The 26018-nt window shown below is 37.9% G+C and overlaps 1 protein-coding gene and 1 long non-coding RNA gene across 3 annotated transcripts in view; one reads left to right on the plus strand and one right to left on the minus strand.

Moving 5' to 3' along the window:
* ADCY2 (adenylate cyclase 2) overlaps nucleotides 1-26018 on the minus strand; it is a 204200-nt gene that overhangs the window by 93670 nt on the left and 84512 nt on the right. For both annotated transcript variants that reach the window (XM_042048731.1, XM_042048730.1), the window contains exon 4: nucleotides 11545-11694. In XM_042048731.1, coding sequence (XP_041904665.1) covers nucleotides 11545-11694 — 150 coding nt within the window. The remainder of the gene's footprint in view (nucleotides 1-11544; nucleotides 11695-26018) is intronic.
* LOC121674401 lies at nucleotides 14214-24687 on the plus strand. The gene is made up of 3 exons (XR_006019607.1): nucleotides 14214-14641; nucleotides 17587-17591; nucleotides 24677-24687. It is a non-coding gene; the product is annotated as an uncharacterized LOC121674401 (long non-coding RNA).

A 26018-nucleotide genomic window follows, 5' to 3' on the forward strand; every position in this document is an offset into this window, starting at 1 on the left:
ATACTTTTGTGTTGGTTTTCTTCCCCCTGTTTTAACCATGCAGAGATGCTCACAATGTTCAGGAATAAATCAAGGCTTACTTACAGGACTTCTTGTGATTAGCTTAAAGAACTGAGAAGGAACTTAGCTTAAAAATTTGCCCCTGTTAAGCTTATGTCTGCTGTAGCATGACCCACAGCACTCTGTGGCCCATAATGTTTACTCAGCCCATACCCACATGACTGGAACCTCCTGCTGTTGTTAAATTTGCCACAGGCAAAGACACTCTCATGTCTCCTCTGTCTCGTATTTCATGAGCAGTTCCTCATACTCAAGGAGAGGTTGAGAATATTTAGTAGCTGGGACTTTATCTTTTACATTTTAGTGTTTTCAAAATAGATGTCCTCCTTTATGCAGACTATCTAGGGACGAGTAGCAGGCAGGTGATTTAGTATTTTTGAGGTTTTTTATTGAATGGCCATCTAAAAAATGGGAAGTGGGGGTAAGGATGCTGAATACAGTTTGAACGGGACCAGCATATCAGATATTCACAAATATTAAAAAGCACTAGTCTGATTAATCACACAAAATAAATACAGTAGTAGGAGTCAAACTATTATTTTTTCAAAGAGTAAACCAGTCCTAGTTTTCATAGGGCAAAAGGTCTCCATGAAAGATTGTACAGGAAAAAAATGTACTTTGAAAGAAGAGATATACACGAGGGATTTAAGATCTGTCCCAAGAGATGAAAGGAAGCATGGAAGAAGACACCTATTTACTGGCAGAGAGAGGCATGAAAGAACGAAATGGAATGATATTTGAGAGTATAAAATTCTTTTTGAGATCATTTTAACAAGAACATCTGAGAAACACTAAGGATGCACAAATGCAAATGACAGGAAAAGAAATGCTCCTCGATGAAGTTATTTACAGTGTGGTTTGGGGTACTCAAAGTGATGAATTTGGAAAAAGTCAGCTGCAACTCTTTCTCCATAAGATTTAATTACTTAGTGTGAAATAGAAAATCCAGTGCACTGGATATAAATAACAGTACAAGAGAAAGACAATAGTCACTTTATTAAATACAGAGCAACCCCAAATGCATGATAGCTGAAAGCTGAAGACTCTAACACAGTCAACAGAGTAAGACCATGAAAGAGCCTTCAAATACAACCAGCTGCAAAAAGAAAACACTACATAGTGTTAAGAGGGAGGAATCTAAAGTTACAAAAAGGCTGGGTGAACATATTTTCTTGCAATTCCAGGGTACAAGATTTGAGGGATCATGAAGACTTCCCAGTAATTGACTAAAATGCATCAGTGCTGCAGCTATTTTGGATTTTTCCTTAGGTCAGTTTAATATCCTACACAGACAGCTGAATTGTATTAATAATATTTAAAATATGAAACCATTTCAAATCGCGGTTGTTCAAAGCACTGAGGCAATTTTATTTTTCTCACCTTAGAAGGAAAAAGATGAATACTACATATTTATATTAGATTTTGGTTACAGCAAACAAGCAAAAATCACTTCTCTATTTCAATTAAGTGCATGGTGGCTTATGTAACTACAGTCTAAAAGCAGGAAACCTACTAAAATGGAGTGGTCAAAGAGCAGTGAAACTGTGGAGACAGTTCCAGTCTGGCACTGGTAGACAATGGAACTGATTTAATTATGGATTCTGTGTGACCTCCAGTAAATTGATTTTTAAACAAACTCAGAAATGCAAAGGTGAAAGGAACAATAGCACATTATATTCCAAGGTCCTCTGAAATGTCAAATTGTACTTAAAAAGAAACATAACACAGCCAAAGTATTCAACATTACAAAAAATCATCTGGACCAGCTGGAGAAAGTTAGACAACACAAAGTATGAGAGACCAAGAAAACATGTCCTACAAGCCACAGTGGAGGAAACTGGGCTTGTTTGCCTTACTTTAGCACTTTATTGTTTTAGCGATAACTGAGAGGGGACAATAGCCTTCAGGTGCATGTAAGGTTCTAATAAAGAGGAAAGGAATCAACTTGATTTATATCCAATGCAATTCACAGGCCTAGATTGAATTGTGGCTTATTAAGTTGGGCAAAAGGGAAAATATTCCCCAAAGATAAAGGCAGAATGGAACACGTTATCTAGGAAGGGTATAGAAGCTCCAGATTTTGTAGGGACAGTTAAGACAGACACCTGCTGAGGATGTTTCAAGTATTCTGGGTCCCACCACCAAGCAGGGAGAAAGATGAAATAATCTCTTTATATTTGAGTCTTTTTTTTCTACACCGTACAAAAAAACATCCTGAAGTAGGAATAAAGCCTTCTATAAATTGTATTTTGAAAACAGATCTAGTAGGGTTTACTCTACACTTGCACATCTGCTCATGAAAATTCTTTGAGCATTTCAGTTAGAGGAACAAATTAAGTTCACAAAATGCGTTTCAGTACATATAGAAGAGATGAATGTAGAAGTTTTAAATAGTTAAGCCTGTGGACTTTTGCATTCTCTCTCACTTCTCTTTTTCCTTTTTATTTCTTTTTGAATCTCTGCCATCTGAAAACACATTAAAACTGGAGGAGGAGGCCGGAAAGAATTCATTAGTGGCTCTGGTAAGGATTTAGAAAGCAAGTGCCAGGTTTCAGTCAAATAAGGTAATACAGGGAGAGGAAGTTCAGGGAAGGTGTTTACTGCCACCACTACTGCATTTTAAAAAAGTTAAATTTTCATCAAGATGTCACACTTACTTTCACCTATAATAATGTACAAAGCTTCGTTTCCACCAGAACTACCTCAAGAACCAATGCAGCTGTAATTCTTGGGTTTGTTTCCTTTAATGCGGCAACCAGGCTTTTTTTTTTTTTAACAAGAGGACATTTGTCAACGATAATGAGTGTTCATGTGATAATTTAGATTTATACAAACATATGATTTAGTGTTATACAACATTCTGGTTTAAAAATTAGCACAGTAGCACAGATTGAATGGCTTGCAATTGAACTTCCTGGCAGATTTCTAAATGCAATTTACTGAGAAACATATTTTTATGTTGAGTATTTTGTGTAGCAAGCCTGAGACATCACAGGTTTCCAGAAAGCTACTTGATAATCTGGAAGAACAAATAAATGCAATGCTTTTAACAAAAAACCTACTTGCCTCAATGTCCCTACACGCTGAGAGCTGTTGTACACAACCATGCTGTAGGTGTGTATACGTCCAGGCATCCAAGGTTGGATGTGCACCTTTTAGCTCGAGGAGTATCACCATGCCCATACCACTTCCCCTTCCACTCCCTATAAACTCACACTCCTCTCAATCGGAGAGACCTTTGATTTAAAAGAAAACCAAAATATAATAGAACATGAAACATGGCTCTAAGAGTCAGCAAGGCATACAGGCTGTGAGCACCTTTGAGGGCAACACAGTTCACAGAACCTCTGCTAATTATTAAGCAGTTTTTCTTTCTCATTTCATTAAGCATCCACGTGTACGATTCTTACCAATACCTGTAAGGGAAATGGGATTGCCTGAAGAGAAGCCTGATGACCTACAGGAATAGATTCATTGTCCTAACACCATCTTGGAACACAAATGGATTAATCCAATGACAACTCCAAATGGAAGGAAAGGGTTTTTCTTCAAAAAGTCAAATCTGTGGGTCAGGGTCCAGACTGACAAGTTAGATGGCACTGGCATGACTGCAGTGCAGCTGCAACACAACTCAGGGGGGACCAAGGGTTACAGCCTCAGGAAAAAGCAGCTCCTAAGGGAAGGAGTGAGGAGACCGTACTCTTAAGTTCTTAAACCTTTCATAGCAGCTCTTAGAAGCAAGTTGGTCTTGTACACAATCAGTTGAGCTCCTAGAAGGTAGCAGAGGGGGCTCATACTTGACACCTATCACTTGGTAGGTTTCACTTTTGGTTGAAAGCACCTGGGAGTAGTATATTTAGCAGAGTTGTATTTTTTTCCTAATGGTGTTTCCTACAGTAGGAAGCCTTTCATATCCAGGAAATTGCTAAAGGGAGGTAAGGGTTTGGAGGGAAGAGAAAAGAAAGAGAATATTACAAAAAGAGAAAGGTAACTGATTTACAATCTGAAAAGAGTTGGAAGTAGTATCTAGCTAGGCCATGGACAAGGATATGAATGTCCAGAAAAGTCCCAATTTAGCCAGATTGCTGAGAAGACCTTAAAGACAGTGACCACACCTTTCCATTATAACCTGAGCAGAGTAAAGCAAGGGGAAAGAACACAGTGGCACATAGGGTTCAGATGTCCCTAGCTTTAGTGTATGTGCACTGGCAGTGTAAATGTTCATGTGGGCAATCACCTAAAGAACAAAATGTATTAGGAGTGATATAAAGAAGATATTTAGAATTGATATGATTATTAACAATGTTAGAAGAATACATAACTTTTGGTGAGCAGCAACACAGAAGTTATTTAAAACACCCAAAGAAAATGAATTCAGAATGAAAACATATATTTACAATACGGAAGCAGGTAGGTTGGAAAGCAGTAATTCTGGAAAGAATAGACAGCTCATGGTACTTAACCCAATGAGCAGGATCTCCCAGCATGCTGCTGCTGCTAACAAAGTCAATGTGACCCAGAGACTCATAAAAAGACTTTTTTATGGATCTTTATCTCCTTACATGAACATAATTGACAACAGTGTGTTCAAATATACTTGTTATAAAAATGATCCAAGAAACCATGAAAAGGTCACACAAATGAACAAATGCCTGGAAAATCCTCATTACAGGGAATCCTTTAAGATGTTTAAGTTATCTACAATATTATAAGAATATTTATGACATGACTGAGCAATTCTGCATGTTAAAAAACAAAAAGAAGACTGGAAAAGGCCTCTGGATTATCAAAATGTTAGTGATCTATGTGTAGTTCCTCTAGGCACAATATCCTGTACTCCCTATCTGTAGAGAATAATGTTTAATGTGGAGAGTTGAAAAAGACATAGCAAGGTTAGTAAGGAAAAAGAGATCTAGTTGGACATAAATAACTTTTATCTGGAAATAAAATGGCAATTTAAAAATGAGGCAATTAATTACGGGAATAAGTAACAATTGAAAACTTTGGACTTGCTGTCAAAAGACATTCTCTTTCTAAAAAGAATGATTTTTCAGCTAATAATTTTAGCTTTTGTAATGTGGCTGACAAAATTTCAGGTGCCATGACAAAAATTAACATTTGCCTGCCAGCTATGTGTTTCATCCAAATTATCAGGATATCTATGAAAATGTGGTAATTAGTATCTGCTTAAACTATACATTTTCCTTATAAAACAAAGCAGCATGACTCATCAGTTTATCTGATTATGTTAGATGTAATAAATTACTGCAGATCAACACACACAGAAGCAGCTGAAATCACATATACTTCACTGCAAAATGGTAAATGACCTTTTCTCACAATGAAGTCCTGAGGTAGGAAAAAGATTACATGCAAGAACTGCAGTGTCTCTATTGATCTCTGCAGTAGATACTTGCACAAGGCATTTGCTAAGCCATTAATTTCAGAATTGTGGACAATATGAGTGTCTTCATGTAGGTAACTAGACTTCCAATATTGGCATCTCTCCCTCTAAGAGTGAAATATACATTCCCTGGGCTGAAAGGCACATTTTATAACATTTCAGAACATGACAAAGCCTTATTTCTACATAAGGAGTCTCTCATAGCTCCTACAAACAATTTAGCAGAGCAGAACTGGGAAAATAATGGTTAGGAAAAGTGGTCATCCATTAATAATGTTTTGCTATAAATTTGAAGGTCATTTCCCAGATCCCTGAAAAAGCACTGAAAGGGAAGTATCCCACACTTGTTGGACCTCTGGAGTTTTCCGGAGTGGTAAACTGAAAAGCTGCCAATCACTCTCCTCACTGCTCCATCTCTACAGGGCAGAAGCTCCTAAGCAACTCTTTAAGTAGTGAAGTATTATGAAAGAATAACTCCAGGGGTATAATTAAGATGCAGATTGCTAATGTAGTACATGATCCTTTTGCAGGCAAGGAACTGAGTATCTTTTCTACCTTACAAAAGCTCTGGTCAGCCAGGCATGTGTGAAGCCTCTGTACCTCCTAACCCTACCTTTGTTACAACTTTTGATCTACGGGTCTTGGTCGTGACATAAAACTTGAAATCAAAAGTTTCATATTCTTACTAAATATTGAGCCTTGGGGGATAATTAATTGCAGGCTCTTCTTATTGTAGTATCATCATGACTATTTAGTCTATTTCAAATTCTTCAGTGACTGGAAAATCTGAACATAATGAAGTGACAATGGGTATCTATTTTATTTTCAAATAACTCAGCTTTTCTTAACAAACATATATTCCTCTGGCAAAATTACTATTACTCTCATCAATAAATAGGAGCAAATATAGCTGCACTATTCCTGGCATCACATTTCTGTAAGCAGTCAGTATGAGAAACTTAGAAAAAATTCAGTAGCACCCAACAGGATTTTTTATTGATTCAAAAAACATTCATTTGCCAGTATAGGATATGATTCAAAGTGACATTTACCTTTTCATTTATTTCTATCTTAAATCATAGTATTTCTGTATGTCATAGCACTCTGTTCTAGGAAAGACATTAAAGAAAACCAGAGACTCACTGAAAAATTCAGATTGGAAGTGACCTCCTGAGATCCATAGTCCAGTATCTTGCTCCAAACAGGGCTAACTCCAAAAGTAGATGAAGTTGCTCCGGGCTTCTGTAGCCCAGAAAATACAATTTTACCACGACATCACAGGCTCTGTATTCAACACCGGGTCTCCAGACTTCTCGGAGCTTGCCTTGGGTCTGATTTTCAGATGTGGCAGCAGTTGCCTGGTGGACACATGCCTGTTGCTTCTCTGTATTGGCTTTGCTCTGGGAGCACCCAGGTGGGACAAACAATCCCTCTGGGGTCATAGGGCTGGGGAACAGCAGTGTATAGTTTTGAGTGGAATAAAATTGAGGAGGAAGAGGGTTCAAACCGCCAGTATTTATGTCTTCCTGATGAACTTGAGACATCTTGCTGTGAAACCCCTGCTTTCTGCTTGAATAACATTGGTATTATGCACTTCAGGATCCAGAGGGACACATGAAGCATAATACTCAAAATCTTGTTTATGGACTAAAAGGAAACAAACCTGATAATGTACACACACACACACACACATATAAAGCTAAGAATTTACTGTTAGTTTACATTTCTTTCTAGCATAACTTCACAAATCTTAACAGTCTAATCCAATAATCAGTATTACTCTTGCTCTAATTATTAGAGAAAAATAAAGAAAATAAAACCAAATAAAAAAAGAAATACTTCTATATTAACAAAGCAAAGTCTTAGTAGTAATAATATGGTTTAAATTGTTATGCATACACTTCTTATTTTACAACCCTTTTTCTGGTAAAAGGCCCATGCTTTAACTGTTCCTGTGTGTCCTAATGTGGATGGGTTTCAGCCTGGCAGTAGTGGTGAAAGACTTTTAGCAAGTCATCAGCATCTGAAGTCCTTTGTGAGCAGGAGTATGATGGTGATGTTGATACTGACGGTTACTTCTTCCTCAGTCTAGGATCTCTTTGCAGTACTTTCTAGATACCTGGTAACAGATATCTGGTATCTTTATACCTTGCTATTTATTTGCTGATCTGCAAGTCTATGCTCTTGTTCTTTGTTCCCCCTAAAAGCACTTGTGTCCAGGTCCAGGTCTGTATTTCTTCAAGTTACCAGTGGTGATTGGTCACTTCTAGATCCTATAGATCTATATACTTACAGATCTGGAGTCTCCAGTGTCAAGCCCGTGTACACACGTGTATATGCACAAACATTGCTGAAGTAAAAAATGGATTCTAAAATTTAAAAGACCAACACTAGTCTTTGTTTTTCCCATTTGCTAGCCTTGAAGTTACAAGGAAAAGGAAAATGAGGAAGCTCTTCAAAAACCTATTCCATATTCATGAAAATGTTAGTAGCTTACCTTTTAAAAAGCATTTATTAAACTTTCAGGGATCCACATTTTATATATTAGTTCCAAATAATGTATTTCAATGTTTCCATTCTTTACTAAAAGCCTTAAACCTCATAAATGTATGAGGCTTCTCTGTTTTAGATTAATTTTAAAACAATTTTGAAATATTTCAGTTCCTTTAATGGTATTGTTTCACCATGTTTCAGTGAAAAAGTTAAAATCCCACTCAATGATTTGAAACCTCATTCATTTTCATCTGCTACCCGAGTAGATGGTTTCTAAAACCATCATTATACTGCCTCCTTCTCAAAGACAGCATTTCAGAGAACCCACTGAACACCAACACCTTACGAACACCTCCCCGCGGTGTTGTAAGAACCTCTCAGTGTATATTCCTGTGTCTCACGATGCAAAGCCCCAGAAGAGAGAGAGAAGAGCAATTATACTGCTGTCAGCATTAAGATCTTGCACTCAGCACTAGTGAGTCATTCATTACCCCTACAAACTGTCAGCCAGACTTTTATCAGGGAGACAAATAACACTATGAGAGGCTATTTTAAATACATATCTTGAAATAAGACTGCAAATTCAAAAGAGGTCAGAATAATTTCACATTTCTCTTTCATAAACACTGAAAAGAAATAAAAGATGTGTGAGAAACACCAAAGTGGGCTTTGAAAATACTGCTTTTTACCACACAAGTTCAAACGTGGCCCCTGCCCTGCTGGGAGGTGTCACCACCCACAGCTTCCCGTCCCTTTGGGACCATCCAGCCTTTGCTGTGAAGAAACAGAAGAAATACACAGTGGTGTGGGTACAGTATGTCCAACTTGTACCCCAGTATATACACACACCCCCCTATTTCACCAGATTCTAATGTGTGTTGATCTCACTTAAAAACAACGAATTATGGTGTTTCTCTTGAGTTCTTTGGTGTAATTGTTGAGTGGTATTGCAATATACTTATCTACTGATGTATCAAAATGGTGTTTTCAAAAAGGCTATTCAAAGACACACAAAAAAACCCCCAGTAACTGAAAAACAATGGTTGTCTACATTTGTATGAGCCTACTCTCAAATAATATAATAGGAAATTCACAGAATAATTTGAAACATAAATTGTACATCTTTCAAAAACAATTATAAAAGACATGATGTCCATGATCTGGAAATATATGCAAATTTGACCTGGAGCCCTAATCATTTAGAAGCACATCCTATGCTCTGCACTTGTATGAAAGTAGCTTATACAAAGTAAATTAAACTAAATTAAATTTTTTTCCTGTTACAGAGATGTAGAATCAAGGGTCATGCTACAACCTTTTACAGGCTAATAAAGGCTTTGATCAAAAAAAATGCTTTTTAAAATGCACCATGCTCCTACTGTTTCATTGTATCCCAGTTCTCTAAAACTGTCACCAATATGATCGACTTGCTTCCTAAGTACTAACAATGTGGATGATCTTCTGTATCTTCTTGGCAAAACAAGCAGTGTTAAAGGACAGACTAAAGTACATCCACTTCTGAACTAATGTCTGCAAACAAGGAAGTGTGTTAATCCTGGGGAAAAAAAAACACCTACCTTTTTAAATGAATCTTCATTTTACCTTTTCAGGTTTAAATATCTAATGTCCCTAAGTGTGATAATATGGAGGTACACGTCTTCATTTTTTGGTTGGAAAAACCTTGACAGGAGGTAAGGGGCATACATTAAGGGGTTGAGGGGATAAAGATCAAAGAAATCTATAGAAGAAGATCTGAAATTCTAATGAGCTCTTTTTGAGCTCACTGGAGGTCAAAAAGATCACTGATTTCCACAGAATATTTGGCTTTTGTTCAATAAGACATTGACCAGTCTGTTTCTAATCCAGCCCTGCAATACACTACTTAGAGCTGTGTAGATGTCTTAACTAATTTGTCAGATTTATTCCTATCAAAACACAAACATGACAACACACACTTAAATATATATAACAAATTATGTACAGTTTCCTTGATTATTCTATAAGAACAACAACATTTATCAGTTAAAGGTGGTTTCGCGTCTTTCCATCTTGCTAGGCTACAGCATATTTGAGACGCAAGTACTACAAACCCCAAAGAAACAGTATCTGCCACAGAATTCCTGGTAGTTTTGCTTCTCTTCACTGTCAAGTTGTCAATCCTTTCTGCAAGACCTTCAGTACACCAAAGCTACTTATTTATGTCTTTCCATAGAAACTAGTAACCTTTAGCAAAATAATACACATTTGCAGAAAACATCAGCTAGAACCATATCTGCGGTAAGTACGGCCTTCTTACAAGAAGCATCCTTACTCCTTTGAATTCAGTGTCCAGTAGCACAACCCCCCTTCTTCCTGCAGATAAACAATGCATTTCCTATGCTGGGAGGAAAAAAAGCAACTAATAGAAACCTGGGCCCTTACAATTGTGCTCAGTTACAAAGTCCACCCATTCCCTGCACACAGCTTTGGAGGCAGAGGTGCAAACATAAATGACTGCTCTTACAAACCTCTCCTGCAGCAGTACCTTATACAAATTTTGCATCTAATCATCAAAACTTGCTCTTACTGTAAACTTCTCTCCTTAAGATTACTTGAAATGTTTTGTAGCAACTTCAGCCAGTGTGCAACCCAAGTGCCCAGCAGAACAAGGATAACCCTCTGAACAAACAACCTGTTAAAGCCCTGGTGTGGACTTTCCATTTGCATTTTTTAAGAAAAAAGTGTTGGTGATGGATCTTGAAAACATTAATTTAAAATGTCTAAAGGCACTTGTGAGACAGACATAACAATTAAGGTCAGCTGGGACACATGAGGTGCACAGCAGCACTTTTAGTGACAACAGACACCTGCCAGTGAAGATTCCATTTTCTGATTCTTTACAGTTCATAGAAGTTCGAGTCTTGGTGACCTTCAAAGCCAAATGAACCTATCTTCTTTACTACTTGGTGAACTGATTTGTATTTCAAATTCTCTTAAATGAAGCACCTATCTGTCAGGATGATAGGATCTGTACAGAATTTGCAAAGAGAAAAAGAACTATATAAAGCAATCAGAGAATTCTTTTATTCAACTGCTGCAATAAATGACAGATAGTATCATTATGCAATTCCCCTAGCTCCTCTTAACAAACCTGACCCCTAGAACTATATCACGTGATTCATCAGTATTTTGGATTCAAATGTTTTTCAAAAACAATGCAGTAATATCTTCTTGCAGAGATTTTCAGCATTGATCTTGGGCATGAATAACTGAAGATTTCCAAAAGCATGTGTGTACATCTCACTGCTTATTCCATGAGGACAACAAAAGAGGCAGTGTGCAAACAGAATCTATACAGCATTTTTAACTTTCTTTATCATAAATATTTTCATAGAACAAGTGAGAAAAAACATAATTTGACAACAGAAATAACTAAAACACTTTCCTGTATTCAGATGGAATCTGTGCACAACCAATTCAAAAGACTTTGCATCTTTCATTAAGTAATTCAATAAGTGCTTTTCCATTAACAAGCTGAATTACATAGTGACGAAGAGGGGGACAGTGTGAAAACAGAAAAACAGCCCCAGACATGGGTGTTACTTTACCTGTTGCCTCTTCTCAAATTCTAACTTGATACGGGATTTGATGCAGTTGCATGTGTCCTGATACGTCTGCTGCAGCGCGAGTTCCATGAGGTGTTTGTGGTACGCTCCTGCCAAGTTCCCGCAGATAAAAATTATTACATTGGCCAATATCTAGGGGGATTAAAAAAAAACAAGTGTCAGGGAATTTACATAAATATATTAACAGATATTAATCCTAGCTTGCAAAGGAAGATTGCTGCAGTTAGATATTTTGCTTTTGTTTGTTTTCTAGCAAAGGTTAACCTTTCAAAAACCCTTTAAAACTAGTGGCAACATCCCAAGCAATAATAGAATCATAGAATCAGTTAGGCTGGATACTGTTTTAATTCAGGATTAAACAGGAATGAAAATGAGCAACATGTTTGCCTACTCAATGAGGTACACATTTTCTGCAAAAGGAATTTCAGCTCATGTTAGACTTCACTGCTGAGTACCAATTAGGTGGGATCATCACCTACTGATGTAAAGCAATAGCTATGGTTCCTAACAGCAATGCTGGAAGCCATGTTATTGCTATGCTCTTTCGGCAGCATTTTCTATTGCAGTGCCATATGAGTAAGGGCCGAAAAGTTTCACCTACACACAAGAAAAGCCTGACCTGCATTTTACCTCAGCCTGATCCGCTGCTATCCATCAGTCAGCTATAAATAGTAACCTTGGTGACGATAAGCAGTGTCTAAGGAGCAAGATTTGACAGCTGTCTGCTAGAATATACTTTTCACTATTACCAAAACAACTGCAATTGCCTAAAACACAGAACTTTAAGATTTAAGATTTAGGGGGTCACACTTGCAACATGCCTCTGCATGCAACAAGCCACGAACATGGGAAATAAGTTTGCTTAAAAAATCAAGGCCTTTTCTGCACTTGACCTTTGAAAAGGACACAATATTGTGTGGTGATGCTAATACTTTTAACTGTGCCCAGCTTATTGCTGCAAATAAAAGAAACACATTTACCATTCTAGCTCACTCAGAGCAAAAGAAACACAGTAAAGTAATGAAGCCAATTCCTAATTCAATAACAAAAGTAATAATAAAGATAATATTAAATTGAAGCTGAGATACAGCTGCAGTCTGGTCAAAGCAGGTCTCTATCGTCTCTATCTGTAAGGCCCTTGTGTATCATATACCCTGGATTACAAGCACTGCCCGATGTCACAGTACTCATGGTCTGGAGGGGAAGGAGGAAGAAAGGAGGCAAAAATTTCATTAATCCTTCACAGATAATCTAATCATGAGGTTTATGATAGATTTCCCTGGTGATCATTCATGGGTTGGTTTTGGTGTACCTATGTACTGGGCAATCTTTCGTGAACTGCTAGTAGTGTAAGTAAAGCCAATACAAAGAGACAGATCAGAAAAAAGTCCAACAGTGTGCTACAGTGGTTCAAAGAAAAAAGATAAATTGTCCTATTAACAGAAATCCATCTCCTTGTGGAATATGTTTTATTCACAAGAAAAAAGAAAACCATGGAGTTTTAATGTTCCTTTTGTAAATGGAAACTTTAAAATGGCAAATACATACTTTTATTTTCCTCACAAATCTTAACATCGTTGCATGCAATACTTGTTCCTCCATCTGTGACATTTCTGACATCTCACCTCTCATGGCTCCACAAAGCTAAAAGCAGGAGCTATCCACCTTTACTGCAAAAATGACTGATGTTTTCAGTTTGGTAGAACTTTTCTTTCTTTCCCTAAAACTTCAAGATTATGGCATTATAATGTTTCTAAAAGCAACATCTGAGTTCTTAAATTTTTCTAAAATAGATAAATCTAAAAACAATGAGAAAAATCCATATTTCACTTTCTCCAAAGAACCTCTATTATGAAGCAGAGGGATAAGAAATAGTTTTCACGGAACATTTCACAACAGCCAATAATCTAAAAAAAATCCACAAACATATGAGATTATGGTGTACAGTAAAATATTTGACCTTAAAATGTTACAGTGCAGATACTGCAACATGCTGTATCAGACAATGAGGCCCGTAGAGAGAAGTATTTATGGACTGATTCTTGCTAGATGTTTCAGAGATGTTTATTTCTCCAGCCGCATGGCCGGGGCTCTGCCGAGGAACTGTTCAATCACGGGACCTGAGGGTCCTTTGCCCACGCAGGGGAACACAGAAAAACCAATGGGGAACGAGGCTGACCAGGGGCAGGGCAACCCCGTGCTTCCCCCCAGGGCCCCTCTCCCAGGGCCACATGGTGGGGGGGGAAAGGACCCCGACATTTCACCCGTTTATTTTTAACAAAAGAGATTTAATCTTAACATTGAAAACAACTGGGTAAACATAACAAGAACAGTTTCAAAATAAAACAAGCCACTCTTCTGAGTCTTTAAATGTCCAAACAGATTCTCTGGAACATCTTAGGGCTGACAGAAGGGACATAGAACTCTCTGAGCATGCTTTGTGGGGAAACTGAGGCAGGAGAGGGTTTCTTCCATTTGTACCTGTTGGAACTCTAAACAACAGTTAATTTCTTCCCTCCCCCTCTTCATCCCCCACTCGGCACCGGAAAGGGATTTTTGGGGAAACAATTGGCAAAGGCATGGTCTTGTGAGGGAAACCATGGGTGAAAAAATGGATTGGGAATACACTGGGAGTAATAGGATACAGGGTAAAAGGGAAAGGTGGGATTAAGAAAGGGAGACTGTAGGGGGGGCTTATAATGGAGATATTGTCTAACATGACTACGATTTTTAGTATGTATACTGCCTTTTACAGGAACACCATCAGGCCCAGTGACCTGCAATGCTTGTAACCCTTTTCTACCTTGCACTATTTTGAACTCCACCACCTCTCTATCTCCCAAGCTTGGGATGTATTTTTCAGGGTTATTCTTTTTAATAGCAGTTCTATGAATGAGTATGTCTTGCTGGTTGTCACATCTCGTTATAAAACCATAATTTTGTGTAACATTATACCATTTTACTATTCCTAAAACCTTAGCTACGGTGATTTTTTTCCTTTTTCCGAGTGGTTGCTGTTTTCTGTCTTGCTGCATTTTTGCTTTCTCTTTCGCTTTCGCTCATTCCCGTGTTGGAATTGGTAGGGTTGTCAGTGCTGCCGGGGCCATTGGGGCTGCTCGTGCCTGCACGCTCTTCCCGGGGTCGCATTCGGGGCTGGGCCGCCCAGCTTCCTGCGTGCCATCTCCTCTGCTCTCAGCTGCACTGCCACTGCCTGGGGCCGTGCCGGGGTCTCGGCTGGGCCCCCAAGCGATGACCCCCCCACCCCCTGCTCCGGTGCGCGTTTCGGTTCGGCGCGGCTCCGCTCCACCGCCAGCCGCCGCCCACGCACCGCCCCTCTCGGTCGGGCGTTCACGGGGCTCACTCCACCACGTGCCGCACGGGGCCAGGCGGGCACCGCCGGGTTGCGCCACTCCCGCCACGCCTCACTCCGCTGCCGACACTGCAGCTCGCATCGCTCCGCCCATGTGTGGGAATTGCCTCGCTGCTGCTCAGAGAGGGCTCGGTCCACGTGGCCTGGGTCGCACGGTCCCTGAGCCAGGCTTCCCTTTGCCAGCACACAGCTGACATTGTTCAATGGTCTCGGTAATTAAATAATATTTACGAAAATATTCTTCCATCGGCATATATTTTTGACTCAGAAATTAACTGTGTCCAAATGGTCTTCCAAAAGTCTTTGGTAAGAATTAAATCCCAAGAAACATAGAAAAAGTTCTTAAACAACCATGAAAGGAAATGTTTCAGTTCCCTTTGAGCTTGAATTAAGCTAAAATTTACAAATTGTTGTTCAAGAATCTTTTCAAATTTAAGATAAATGTCCATATGCGGCTCTGAGAGCCAAGAGTCTTTCCACGGTTCCTCCATAATTTAGAGAGCATATCCAAACCAAGGCGAGAAGAGAGGGATCTAGAGTGGTTTTTACTCACGAATTTTCTGTCCTTAGGGATCAGTGTCTTGCCAGCATTATCCACCATTTGTTACAGTGCAGATACTGCAACATGCTGTATCAGACAACAAGGCCCATGGAAAGAAATATCTATGGACCAATTCTTGCTAGATGTTTCAGAGATGTTCATTTCTCCAGCCGCATGGCCGGAGCTCTGCCGAGGAACTGCTCAATCACGGGACCCGAGGGTCCTTGCCGGCACAGGGGAACACAGAACAACCAATGGGGAACGAGGCTGACCAGGGGCTAGGGAAACCCTGTGCCTCCTCCCCAGGGCCCCTCTCCCAGGACTACACGGCAGGGGGAGGGCCCCAACATTAAAATATTTTCTATTTCTTTGTAAATCACAATCGCTTGATTCTGCTTTGGTGTCAGCAGATATGGATCAGTGAACAAATATCTTGTGCGACAGATCACAGTGCAGGGTAGGGTGTTCCAACTGGCAATCACTGCTGGGTCTTAAAATGAAATTATGAAGTAGGAAGAAATGCCCGAAAATAAAGACTGCTGGGCATAGAAAATGCTGAGATATGTAGTAGGAACTAAATGAGAACTAAATTGAACTGAAATAAACAGTGTGCTGTCATGATCTCTAGGTAGATGTCACTGTTGAAAGGCTGCACACACACTCACTAAATGAATTGTCCAGTTTCATAAAGTTATAGACCATTTAAAACAAAACTCCAGGAATATAATCAATCAAAATTAAAAAATATACTGTAAAGGGTAGATGGAGGAGTAAATTATGAGTATCATCTTCACAATCATAGAAAAAGAAATTACAGTTTTATGACTGAACTAGCTGAAGTGAGAAAATAGATGGAAACAAGTGACTGACAGGCAAGGAAGCTAATTAACCAGGCTTTTCAGATACTCAGTGGGGTAATTCAGTCCACATGAAGCTCTGTGATGGCTTCCAGTACCTGAATTAAGCTGTTCGAAGACAATGCAACATATCTCAGCCACTGCCATACTTAGCGTAGATCTAACGCATAAATGTGTAAGTGAATATGCAGATAGAAACTGTGTTTAAAACACCCTTAATTCTTTTGGCTAGCATGGAGTTCATTCAGAAATGTGTCACTAAGGGATTAACTTAGAAATAAAGTTCAAGAAATGGATGAATTGGTTTCTAAACAGATTTTTTTTTTGCCTGTATTTATTCTGGCTTAAGTGTACATTTCTGCTATTGAGCAAAATGCATACTGTCAATAGAGTGTTTAGTAGTAAGTGCAATTAGCATTACTAAACAGAAAAGGCAACATATATATACTTCTTCCTGAATATCTCTCCCAGGTCTGCATTTTCCTCTGAATTGCAGCCCAGTTTCAACATACCAGCTGGTCACGAGCTCCATCCCTGGTTTGTTATAAAGTCTCATAGGCATTCTCCCAGCAGAGACAGGTCCAAAGTTTTCCTCAGTCCAAAAAAATTAACTAAGCTTCCCCCTTTTTAGGCAAGTACTCTAATCAATATGCAACCATACCAAAGGTTTCTTCTGTTCAGGCACCTCCTCTGAGAAGATGTCATGCTGTGAATCCTACCTGTACCAAAGCATTTGGAATGAAATCCTGAGTCAGACCAATCTTCTACCTTGTCATTTCTGTAGGGTAGAACCCTGCAGCCTCTTCCCCCCTTTTTTTTTTTTCCCTCCTCATCCTTGCCTTCCCCCAACCCTAGATATATATTAGATAATAAGAAAAGCTGTGGTGGATCTTCTGGTAATAAATTCTCCATCTTTCTGTGAAAGCTCTGATAACTGTGCAGATTAAGCTGTAGCTGAGAACCTCTGTAGACAATTCAGGCATAGACTACACAACATGGTTAGGGCTTTCTCCCAGGAGAACAAGCCTGAGCTGTGGAAAAGAGTGCAATGAATGATGGTAACTCAACAGCAGAAAAAGACCAGGGTGATCTCAAAGACACTGTTGTATGAACCTGGTTCACGCCCTTTACTAACCGACACTGTATGACCAAAACCCCCCAAAACCACAATATACATAAATTCCACTAAGCTCCCACTCAATTCACCATATGGAAATACTGAGTAACACAGCACAAGTTCCCATTTCTCTGTACAGTTGGAGTGGAGAGAGAGGCAAATCTATCTCGTGGGCCATCTGCATCCCTTCAGATATATCCATTATGTACACTGTGCTGAAGTTCCTGTTTTATCAATGAATAAATTCAATGTCTACAGAATCTAAGTATGAGTCAAAAATTAACACAAGGAACACCAAGATACCACCAGGAAGTATCTTTAATCACTTAAGGAACATAATCCTGGCTGATGTCTCCTCCACCTCTTTTGACCTACAGAAAACTGCACGCTTCCAAGCAAAGGGGCAATTTTACATTCAAGCACAGGTATTTTTCAGTATCAGTGAACATCAAGTAATCAGATGTCTAGTGCCTCACTATCAAAATAGACTGTATTTAAAAGCAAATGAAGACAAAGTTAAGCAGCTATGACTAATTTCTCAAGAGAGTACTACAGTTCACTGAGTTGCTCAAAAAAATGTAGTGTATCATATAGAAGTTCAGCTGATAAAAGGTGCCCACAAAGGTATATGTATATAAAGAAGTACTATGCTATACAAAAACAGAAGAACTAGAATACTGATTGCTGATTCTGACTGAAGCATAAATCGTTTGTTAAATATCTTAGAAACTGCTATTCAAATACTGAATATAAAAATCAGAATTCTCCATAGATTTTCCCTGCATTGAAAGCTTCCAGTTTTGAATTATATGCCACATTTCCTTCCTCTTAGATATTGTGCATATCCTTCCTGAATTCTTGCATAAGCAGAATTTTTAACAACAACAAAACCAACACAAACAATTAGCAATTTTTTCAATGGTTAAATTTCACTTTTCTTCTGGATAAGAAAACTGAGGAAATGGAAGCTGAGGGGTGGGCAAAAATGGCTCATTTATAATTTCTGCATGGAAATAAATGTGAGAAAAAAGACTTCGTACATCACTGACAAAGTGCAAATTCTTTAGCTCTGCAAAGATGAATTGTCTCTCCCTCCATTTGATCTTTCATGTAATGGTTTGTGGTGTGACTTGCCAAGCTAGGGAACAAGTTTGTGCTGCTTTGGAACCTGTAGAGTTTTAGACTTGGACATAATTCAGCTGAAAAGAACTGGGTAGCACTGGGTAGAAATGAAAAGCAGCATTTTAAAAGGAAATGTATAGCCACCATGTAAATCAGTTATTCACGCACTATGCCCAATACCATTATTTTAAGTAGAAGTGTTCAGAAGGTTCTCCAGCTACTCCATGCAAAACTCTTGCACATAGAGCTCTGGCCAGTCATACAATGTTGACCTTTTCTTCTTTCTCATTTCCAGACCTATAGAAGTCTAACATTTTAATACATTTCAGCGCCAACAAGCTATGTCATAGCTCACAAGTAGGATGACAAATTTGAAAATGGGAGATATTTGTCCATATGGCAACCTCTGTTTCAAAAACCCGGAGTTTGGGGAGGAGTGAAATTACAGGGCAAAAATTTTTGCAGCTGGCCGAAAACTAGTAATCTTGTGGTGCTTGATCTACCAGCTGCTGCTACAGAAAGTAATACCTGGCCTTTTCCTGTACTTAATGAGATCACTAAGGTGGGGTCTTTATTACGAAAGCTCCTGTGTTTCATGAAGAAATGTAGCAATCTCTTAGACTTCTATTTCTGTTTTAGAGATTGTTGTAAAAGTTTATGAATTAAAATTATTTCGGTGCAGAACACGACTGGCTGAAGGACAGAGAGATTATGGGCAACTGCATACTTACTTCCTCATTAATTCAAAGTAAAAACAATTTCTTTAATCACTGCAAAATTATTTTAATAGTCTGAAAGGTCAAAGATATTTAAATCCTTAAATACTTATGAAAGCCACAATAAGAACACACTACAGATGAAGAGAAGGAACAGGAAGATCCACAATCCTCAGACCCTTTGTCTATATCAAGGAGAATGTCGAATGTTTTACAGCAAGGTAAGTAGAAAAACAAGCTGCAATTTTTCAAGAAACAGCTCAATTAAAAGAAAAACCACAAACCAACCAAAAAACCCCCACCAATACAAGATTGCTGAAAATAACTTCGAAGCAACAAAAAAATAAAGATTTGAATTATTCAGTATCCTAGATGGTTCCATATTTCCAGTGCTAAAATAAATTTGGTAAAGAGTCCCTTTGTGGAAGAGGAATTGATGTCATTTTACAAGCCAGGAAGTTGCAATGTTGTCTTCTAATTGGGATGTGTAATTCTCTTTGTAGCTTTTGCAATCAGAGCACTGAGGACAGCAGCAGGATATTCCTTTTTTGTAATATGTATGTTATTTGATGTGATTTTCTTTTTAACATTCTTGCAGACTGAACTTTCTCATAGCTCTGAGGTGTTCTGTGGAATGACTGGATTTATTTTCTTCAGCTCTGGGCATACACAGACCCTATCTATACACCAGTGTAGATAAAAACAGACCATAAACTGTAAGCTCTTTAATCAAACCCAGGAAAAATAAACAAGGAACAAGAATCAGAGTTATGGCCCCTTTAGAACACTTCTGTGTAATACATATAATCAATATCATTGACTCTAATTAATAACTCTTCATATTTTGAATCTAATTTTTTTTTTGTTTTTGCCAGAGGGGAACTCATGCTCTCTTCTGTGAGAAGGAATCAGGCAGGCACTGCATTCTCCTGCCTGCCTGCAGAGAGGTAATTTGTGTTTACATGCGCCTCTGGGATCATTTAATTTCTTTACTACTAAAACTGATCTTAAAATGTTCTCTCAAAAAGACTGAGATTAATTTTTACGTCCTGGATGTCATATACTGGTGAGTATTAGTGTGCTAAAAGAATTAAAAAAAAAAAAAAAAAAAAAAAAAAAGAAATACCATAAAATTAAAACAAAAACAAAAACAAACAAACAAACAAAAAAAAACAACCTAAAAATAAAATCTATGGAGTAATACATCAATCTTTGACATGTTACAGAAATAATCCTATGTCTGATCTTAAAATAACTTCAATCTTTTCCTATAAATCTGGTTCACTCTTAAACCTCCACCCACTGCCCTCCAACACTAAAATCTCAAATGTAAGTACATTTACTTATGGGACCAGCACTACGTTGCCAAGTTTCATGTGTACCAGTAGATTTCTCCTTATTTGCCCCGATCAGGAGTATTACTAGGCTATCTCTCCTGCACTGTCTAGCAGTCTTCATGAAGTTTATTTCATATTATTATCTACCAGTCTTAATGAAATTTCTTCATATATCTCTCAACATCTTGCCTCCTGGCAAGTTTTACAGAAATTAATCAGTAAGTTCAAAAGCTACCAGAAGGAAGGACAAACAGATAAATGAACCGATAATCACGTATGTGCTCATTATTCATGTACTGATATGCCTAACCCTCAAAAACCTAATGTTGATTTCAGATTTCTCCCATAATTTTTGTAGTTTATACTGTATGTAACTGCACTGCATATTAATACTCTCAGTTATCAATATATATGGAAATTAAAATCAATGGACAGTTTAGAATTACATGGATAAATTACAGTAACAACATATACTCAGTGCAATTTTTCTATTGCACTGCAAACAGTTGGCAATTAATATGTGCTTTAATCTATTCGACAAACATTTTGAAATTCTGTTTTTCATTATCTCTATATGAAATTCTGATTTATATAAACATGTTTTTCTCAGGTGATATTTTTTTCTATCAGTGTTCATAATGATCTGGGATAAGCTTTTTAGTTAGATATACTCAAGAAATTTTTCTGCTTGTCTGATGAGTATGACAAACTTTTATCAAGCTCATTTTTCATAATTTGGCAGCCTGTGTTAGGAATCAGTGGTCCTTGGCTATATAGGTCGCAAAGAATGTGTTGGAGCAGAAGGAAGGATAATGACAGTGGTGTATAAGTAGGGAAAGTGATGACCCACAGAGCTGGATTAAACAGATTCCAGAATGTCCTCAGAGTCAGAGTTATTAATAATGACGCTCTTACAAGTGCCTGTAATGTTTTTTAAAGAACTTGAAATATGTTGAGATCTCTAATCAGTACTTGGGTTAATTCTTAACTGGAATTCATCCAACAGTAAAATTTGCTCTTAGGAAACCTAAAAGTTCTATTTTCTGGTGTCAGAAAAATGCTGTCAAGAGTCAGCAAGGTGGGACAAAGGAAGTATTAAGTTTGGTTTACATTTGGGAAGGAATGAAGCAAATATTAAAACCTCTTCATGCTGTTGCTGCCAATTCATTCCATCTTCACATAAAACATGCCATTTTTCTCTCCTTTGTGCCTCAAAACTGTCAAGATGTCATTTGTCAGGTCAGGCTTTCTATTCCACAGCCCTAGTGTGAAGCATCTTGGACACCCTGAAACAGTTTTTTTCTAAATCACATGGTTTGTGGAAGTATATTCTGAGTAACACCTCAAAAGTTAGCACAGTACCTCCAATTCATAGAACAGAATCATGGGGTCATAGAATCATTATGGTTGGGAAAGACCTCTAAGATCATCAAGTCCGACCATTCACCCAGCACCACCATGTTCACCACTAAACTCCGTCCCTAAATGCCACATCTACACATTTTTTGAACACTTCCAGGGATGATGATTCCACCACTTCCCTGCTCAGCCTGTTCCAGTGCCTGATCACCCTCAGAGTGAAGCTATTTTTCCTAATATCCAAAATAAATCACCCCCTGGCATAGCTTGGTGTCATTCCCTCTTGTCCTCTTGCTTGTTACTTGGGAGAAGAGACCCACATCCATTTAAAACCTCCTTTTGGGTACATATATAGAGTGAGGAGGTCTCTCCCGAGCCTCCTTTTTGCCATCACCTTCTATTCGTACCAGCATTAGTGACAACCCCTACAGAGCAGTATTTACACTACAGGCACCTAAAATACTACACAGCATTGTTAGGAATAGGCTGTTACTCTCAAACTAGCTGAGAGCAATGATTAAACAATTGGAGGTACTTGTCCAGAGTCCATGCCTCCAGACTTGTTCTGTTCTTTTACTCCTACCTTCTGTTCCTTGTCTTTTAAAGAGCTATTTATCCATGCACAGATCTTCCCTCTCAGCTTCTCAGTTCACTGAAAAGGTTTGGGCAAAGGACACCTTCAAAAGCACACAGCTATCAATGAAATCAGCCTCATCTACGTGTTTGTTGACACCTTCAGTCAGCTTCAAGATACTTTTAAGGAAAGACTTCCTTTTACTCCTTTCAAAATAGAATGTGTTTATCTCATTCTCTATTCTTACAGCTTCATTTTTTTGCCTCATGAAGACACTGAGTTTGCACACCTAAAGTCTCCCTGACCCTTTCTAGAACCTTTCTTAAAAGTTCATTTTCATATTTTCTATCTTACAGTTGTCAGGAACCAAGGTCTATTTTAGACCAATCTATACATGCTCTCCTTCACCCATCCCTCCAAGAAGGATTTTAATGTGAGATTTTCTTCAGATTCTTCTTCAGTGAACAGGCATACAGAAATTGTTTCTCTGTGATAGCCTTGTCCTCCCTGAGTATTTTTGTAACCTCTGTGTCAAATGTCCCTACAGACGCTATGGAAGTCCTCTCGTAACTCAAGTGCTGAAACAAGGATCCAGCATGCAGGTAAGGGGAGATTGGTTTGGTTAACTGCCATAGCTCTAGTTGCTATCTAAAACAAATTACATACTTTTAGGTGTATGTTCTTCAGACTCCTATCTGACCAGTGTAAGTGCATACAAAGGCATTTTGCAACACTTTAAATAAACACTTGCACAGATGAAATGTTTTCACTTTGGCTAATTAACTCTAGTGGTGCAAATAGATTCCAAAATTGCTGATATAGCATGCTAATTAGCAGAATGAATAGCAGGGAAAAAATTGCAACTACAATAGGCACAATGACAAGGTGAATTGAGATAGCTCCATAAGGTATTCTATTCAGCTCTATTACTGTGCATCTAAGGCAAATATTATTTTAACTGAATTACAATTTAAAACTGCTTATGATTATGTAATATTCAAAGTAAAAAATTTAATTTCCTATCATTTTCTGACATATTTTGAAATATTTTTATTGCTCACATAATTTACTCTTTCCTGTGTTCAAAATATACTCTAGAGGTTTTGCTTTGTGGATAAACCTACAAATTTTGTGTACCATACAAGAAGCAGCTTTTAGGTTATGATTGCATGGAGGGAAAATGAAATGCTGGCAGTAAACACAACAAAGTTTTCGCTTCCAAAGAATGTATTTCAAAAATCAAATGGGTTTAATACTAGGAACATGAAGACAAATAGAAGTCACTAAACTGGCAATAGTGCCATTTCCATGATAACCTGCCTACTATCTACACCTCTGCCTTACCACCAGACTTTGCATTTAACACACTTCTTACAAATTCCTTTACAGTTTGTATACTACATTTCTACATATTTTAGAAACAAAAAGCTGTGAAACTACTATTGAAATACAGCATGATGCTTGGCAAAAACTGACAGGCCTTCCAATGTACAAAGAGAAGTTACTAATAATACGAAGGAAAGAATACAATTTCCAGATGATTGCAGTTATATTGCATTTATTAATTTCTGACTTCATTCCCAAATGTGACTGGAATATTATTGGAACACTATGGATAAATTAGAAATAGTCACATGAAAATACAACCTCTTTTTGCAAATTCTGATGCACATGTAGCAACCAAAATAAAAAACCAATTTCCCTTCTCTAATGCTTTCAGTCTCCTGCCTGTCTTTATAAAAGATGCCTGTTTTGAACTGGCATGTTCTAAGATAATAGAAAAATTACATAATAAGTGCTCCTAAGCAGCAATATGAACAATGTAGAAAGTGCACAGGACTTGCAGGATTTTTTTCTGCATGGAATGACTATTTTTTAATTCTCCACAAGAAAAATAATCCTGTACAAAAGGAAAATTCCTATTTAAACCCCCTACTGGTTGCTAATACAAGTTATCTTTTACAGCAAAGTAAGTTTCACCCTGCAACCAACCAACCTTTTAATAATACAGCCTGCCACTAGAAAGATTTGACAATACATCATGAAGATATGAGGTAATACTACACGAAAGAAGACCTGGAGCAGTATTTCTCACACACCAACCCTTCTTAATCAAAGAAGGCTGCTGGAGCATCCACATATTGCAAAGTAATGTGCTATCTGAGGGAAGCAGGTCTCAGCGCCACATAGAATAGCAGATTAACTTTGCTTTTCAGTTATGTTATGTTTAAAACACAATTTCCCAAATCTGTAAATCCACATTCACACTAAATTAATTTTTCTTCACTTAACATTTATCTTAAATTCAATTTAGTGCATTTGAGTGTATGGACACTATCCATGTTCGCCTCTGGGACAAGAGAAAACAGCCCTTTCTCTGTTTTACTAACCAGTCAAACATATTCATGTAAGTGTTTCTCAGTTCTCAGCAACAGGCATTTATTATCTCTGCTTTGAATATCCCAACCTGATCAACAAACGCTGCTACCTTGTTATTCACCATCTTCTGCAGAGAAAGGTTTTCAATATACTTTTCCCTTTGAGGAAAAGACAAAATCACAGCTAGGAACCCGCAGTTATCCAATGGCTCTAAGAGAGCACACATCTGACTCCTTTCCTTCTCCACTCCCACTGCTCATTAGACATTTTTATGAGCTGTGGGATGTTGAAGAACAACACAGGCAAACCTAAGCTGTTCCAACTCTCCCAATTCATTTCAGCACAAGTTTACCACTCTGCACAGAACTCCTCTCCAAGCAGTTTTCTGCAACAGCCTGCAAGCCAGAGGCTGCATGGGAAATAGGTGAATGTTACAGAAGACTTCAAAAATGACAGGCAGGTCAGTCACTGAATGGCCACAATGAATACCACAATGATAAAAGAATCATCAAACAAAGAGTTAGCAGGAATTAAACTAGTAGGACATAAAAACAGAATTAGAAAAGTTCATTAATATATTTAATGACTATGCACTAAAAGCAAATTAAAACCTACTCTAAAAGCATCTCAAGAAAGATCTAGCTGGATTTAACAAACTTTTATTCAGCAGTCTATTTTTTCATAAATTCTTTAGAGGCTTGCCTGCTATTATATATTGTAGGCAATATTAATCTGAGATTTAAATGATTCTCTACCAGTCTTTCAACACTAATTTAGTATTCAATATAGAACTCATCAACATGCTTAGAGTCAACTAAGCAACATGCTTAGACTCAGTTTGAAAATGGTCAAGGGATAAATCCAAACAACCACCAGTACTCAATTCCAACACAAATTAATAATAATAAACCACCTCATATCTGAAGAAATTATAATTTCATATGCTGAAAAAAAAATATAAAAGTAAACAAATTATAGCACAATAGTTGGAAATACACTGAAAATTTCTATTATGGATAAAGGAAAAAATTAATCTCCTACCCCAACTAGAGACTAGTGTCAGGTGGGTAATTAAGAACTGAAG

Source organism: Corvus kubaryi, unplaced genomic scaffold (assembly GCF_017639235.1).
Source record: "Corvus kubaryi isolate FWS band 111438036 unplaced genomic scaffold, C.kubaryi_AGA036_p1.0 68, whole genome shotgun sequence".
Classification (NCBI taxonomy): Eukaryota; Metazoa; Chordata; class Aves; order Passeriformes; family Corvidae; genus Corvus; species Corvus kubaryi.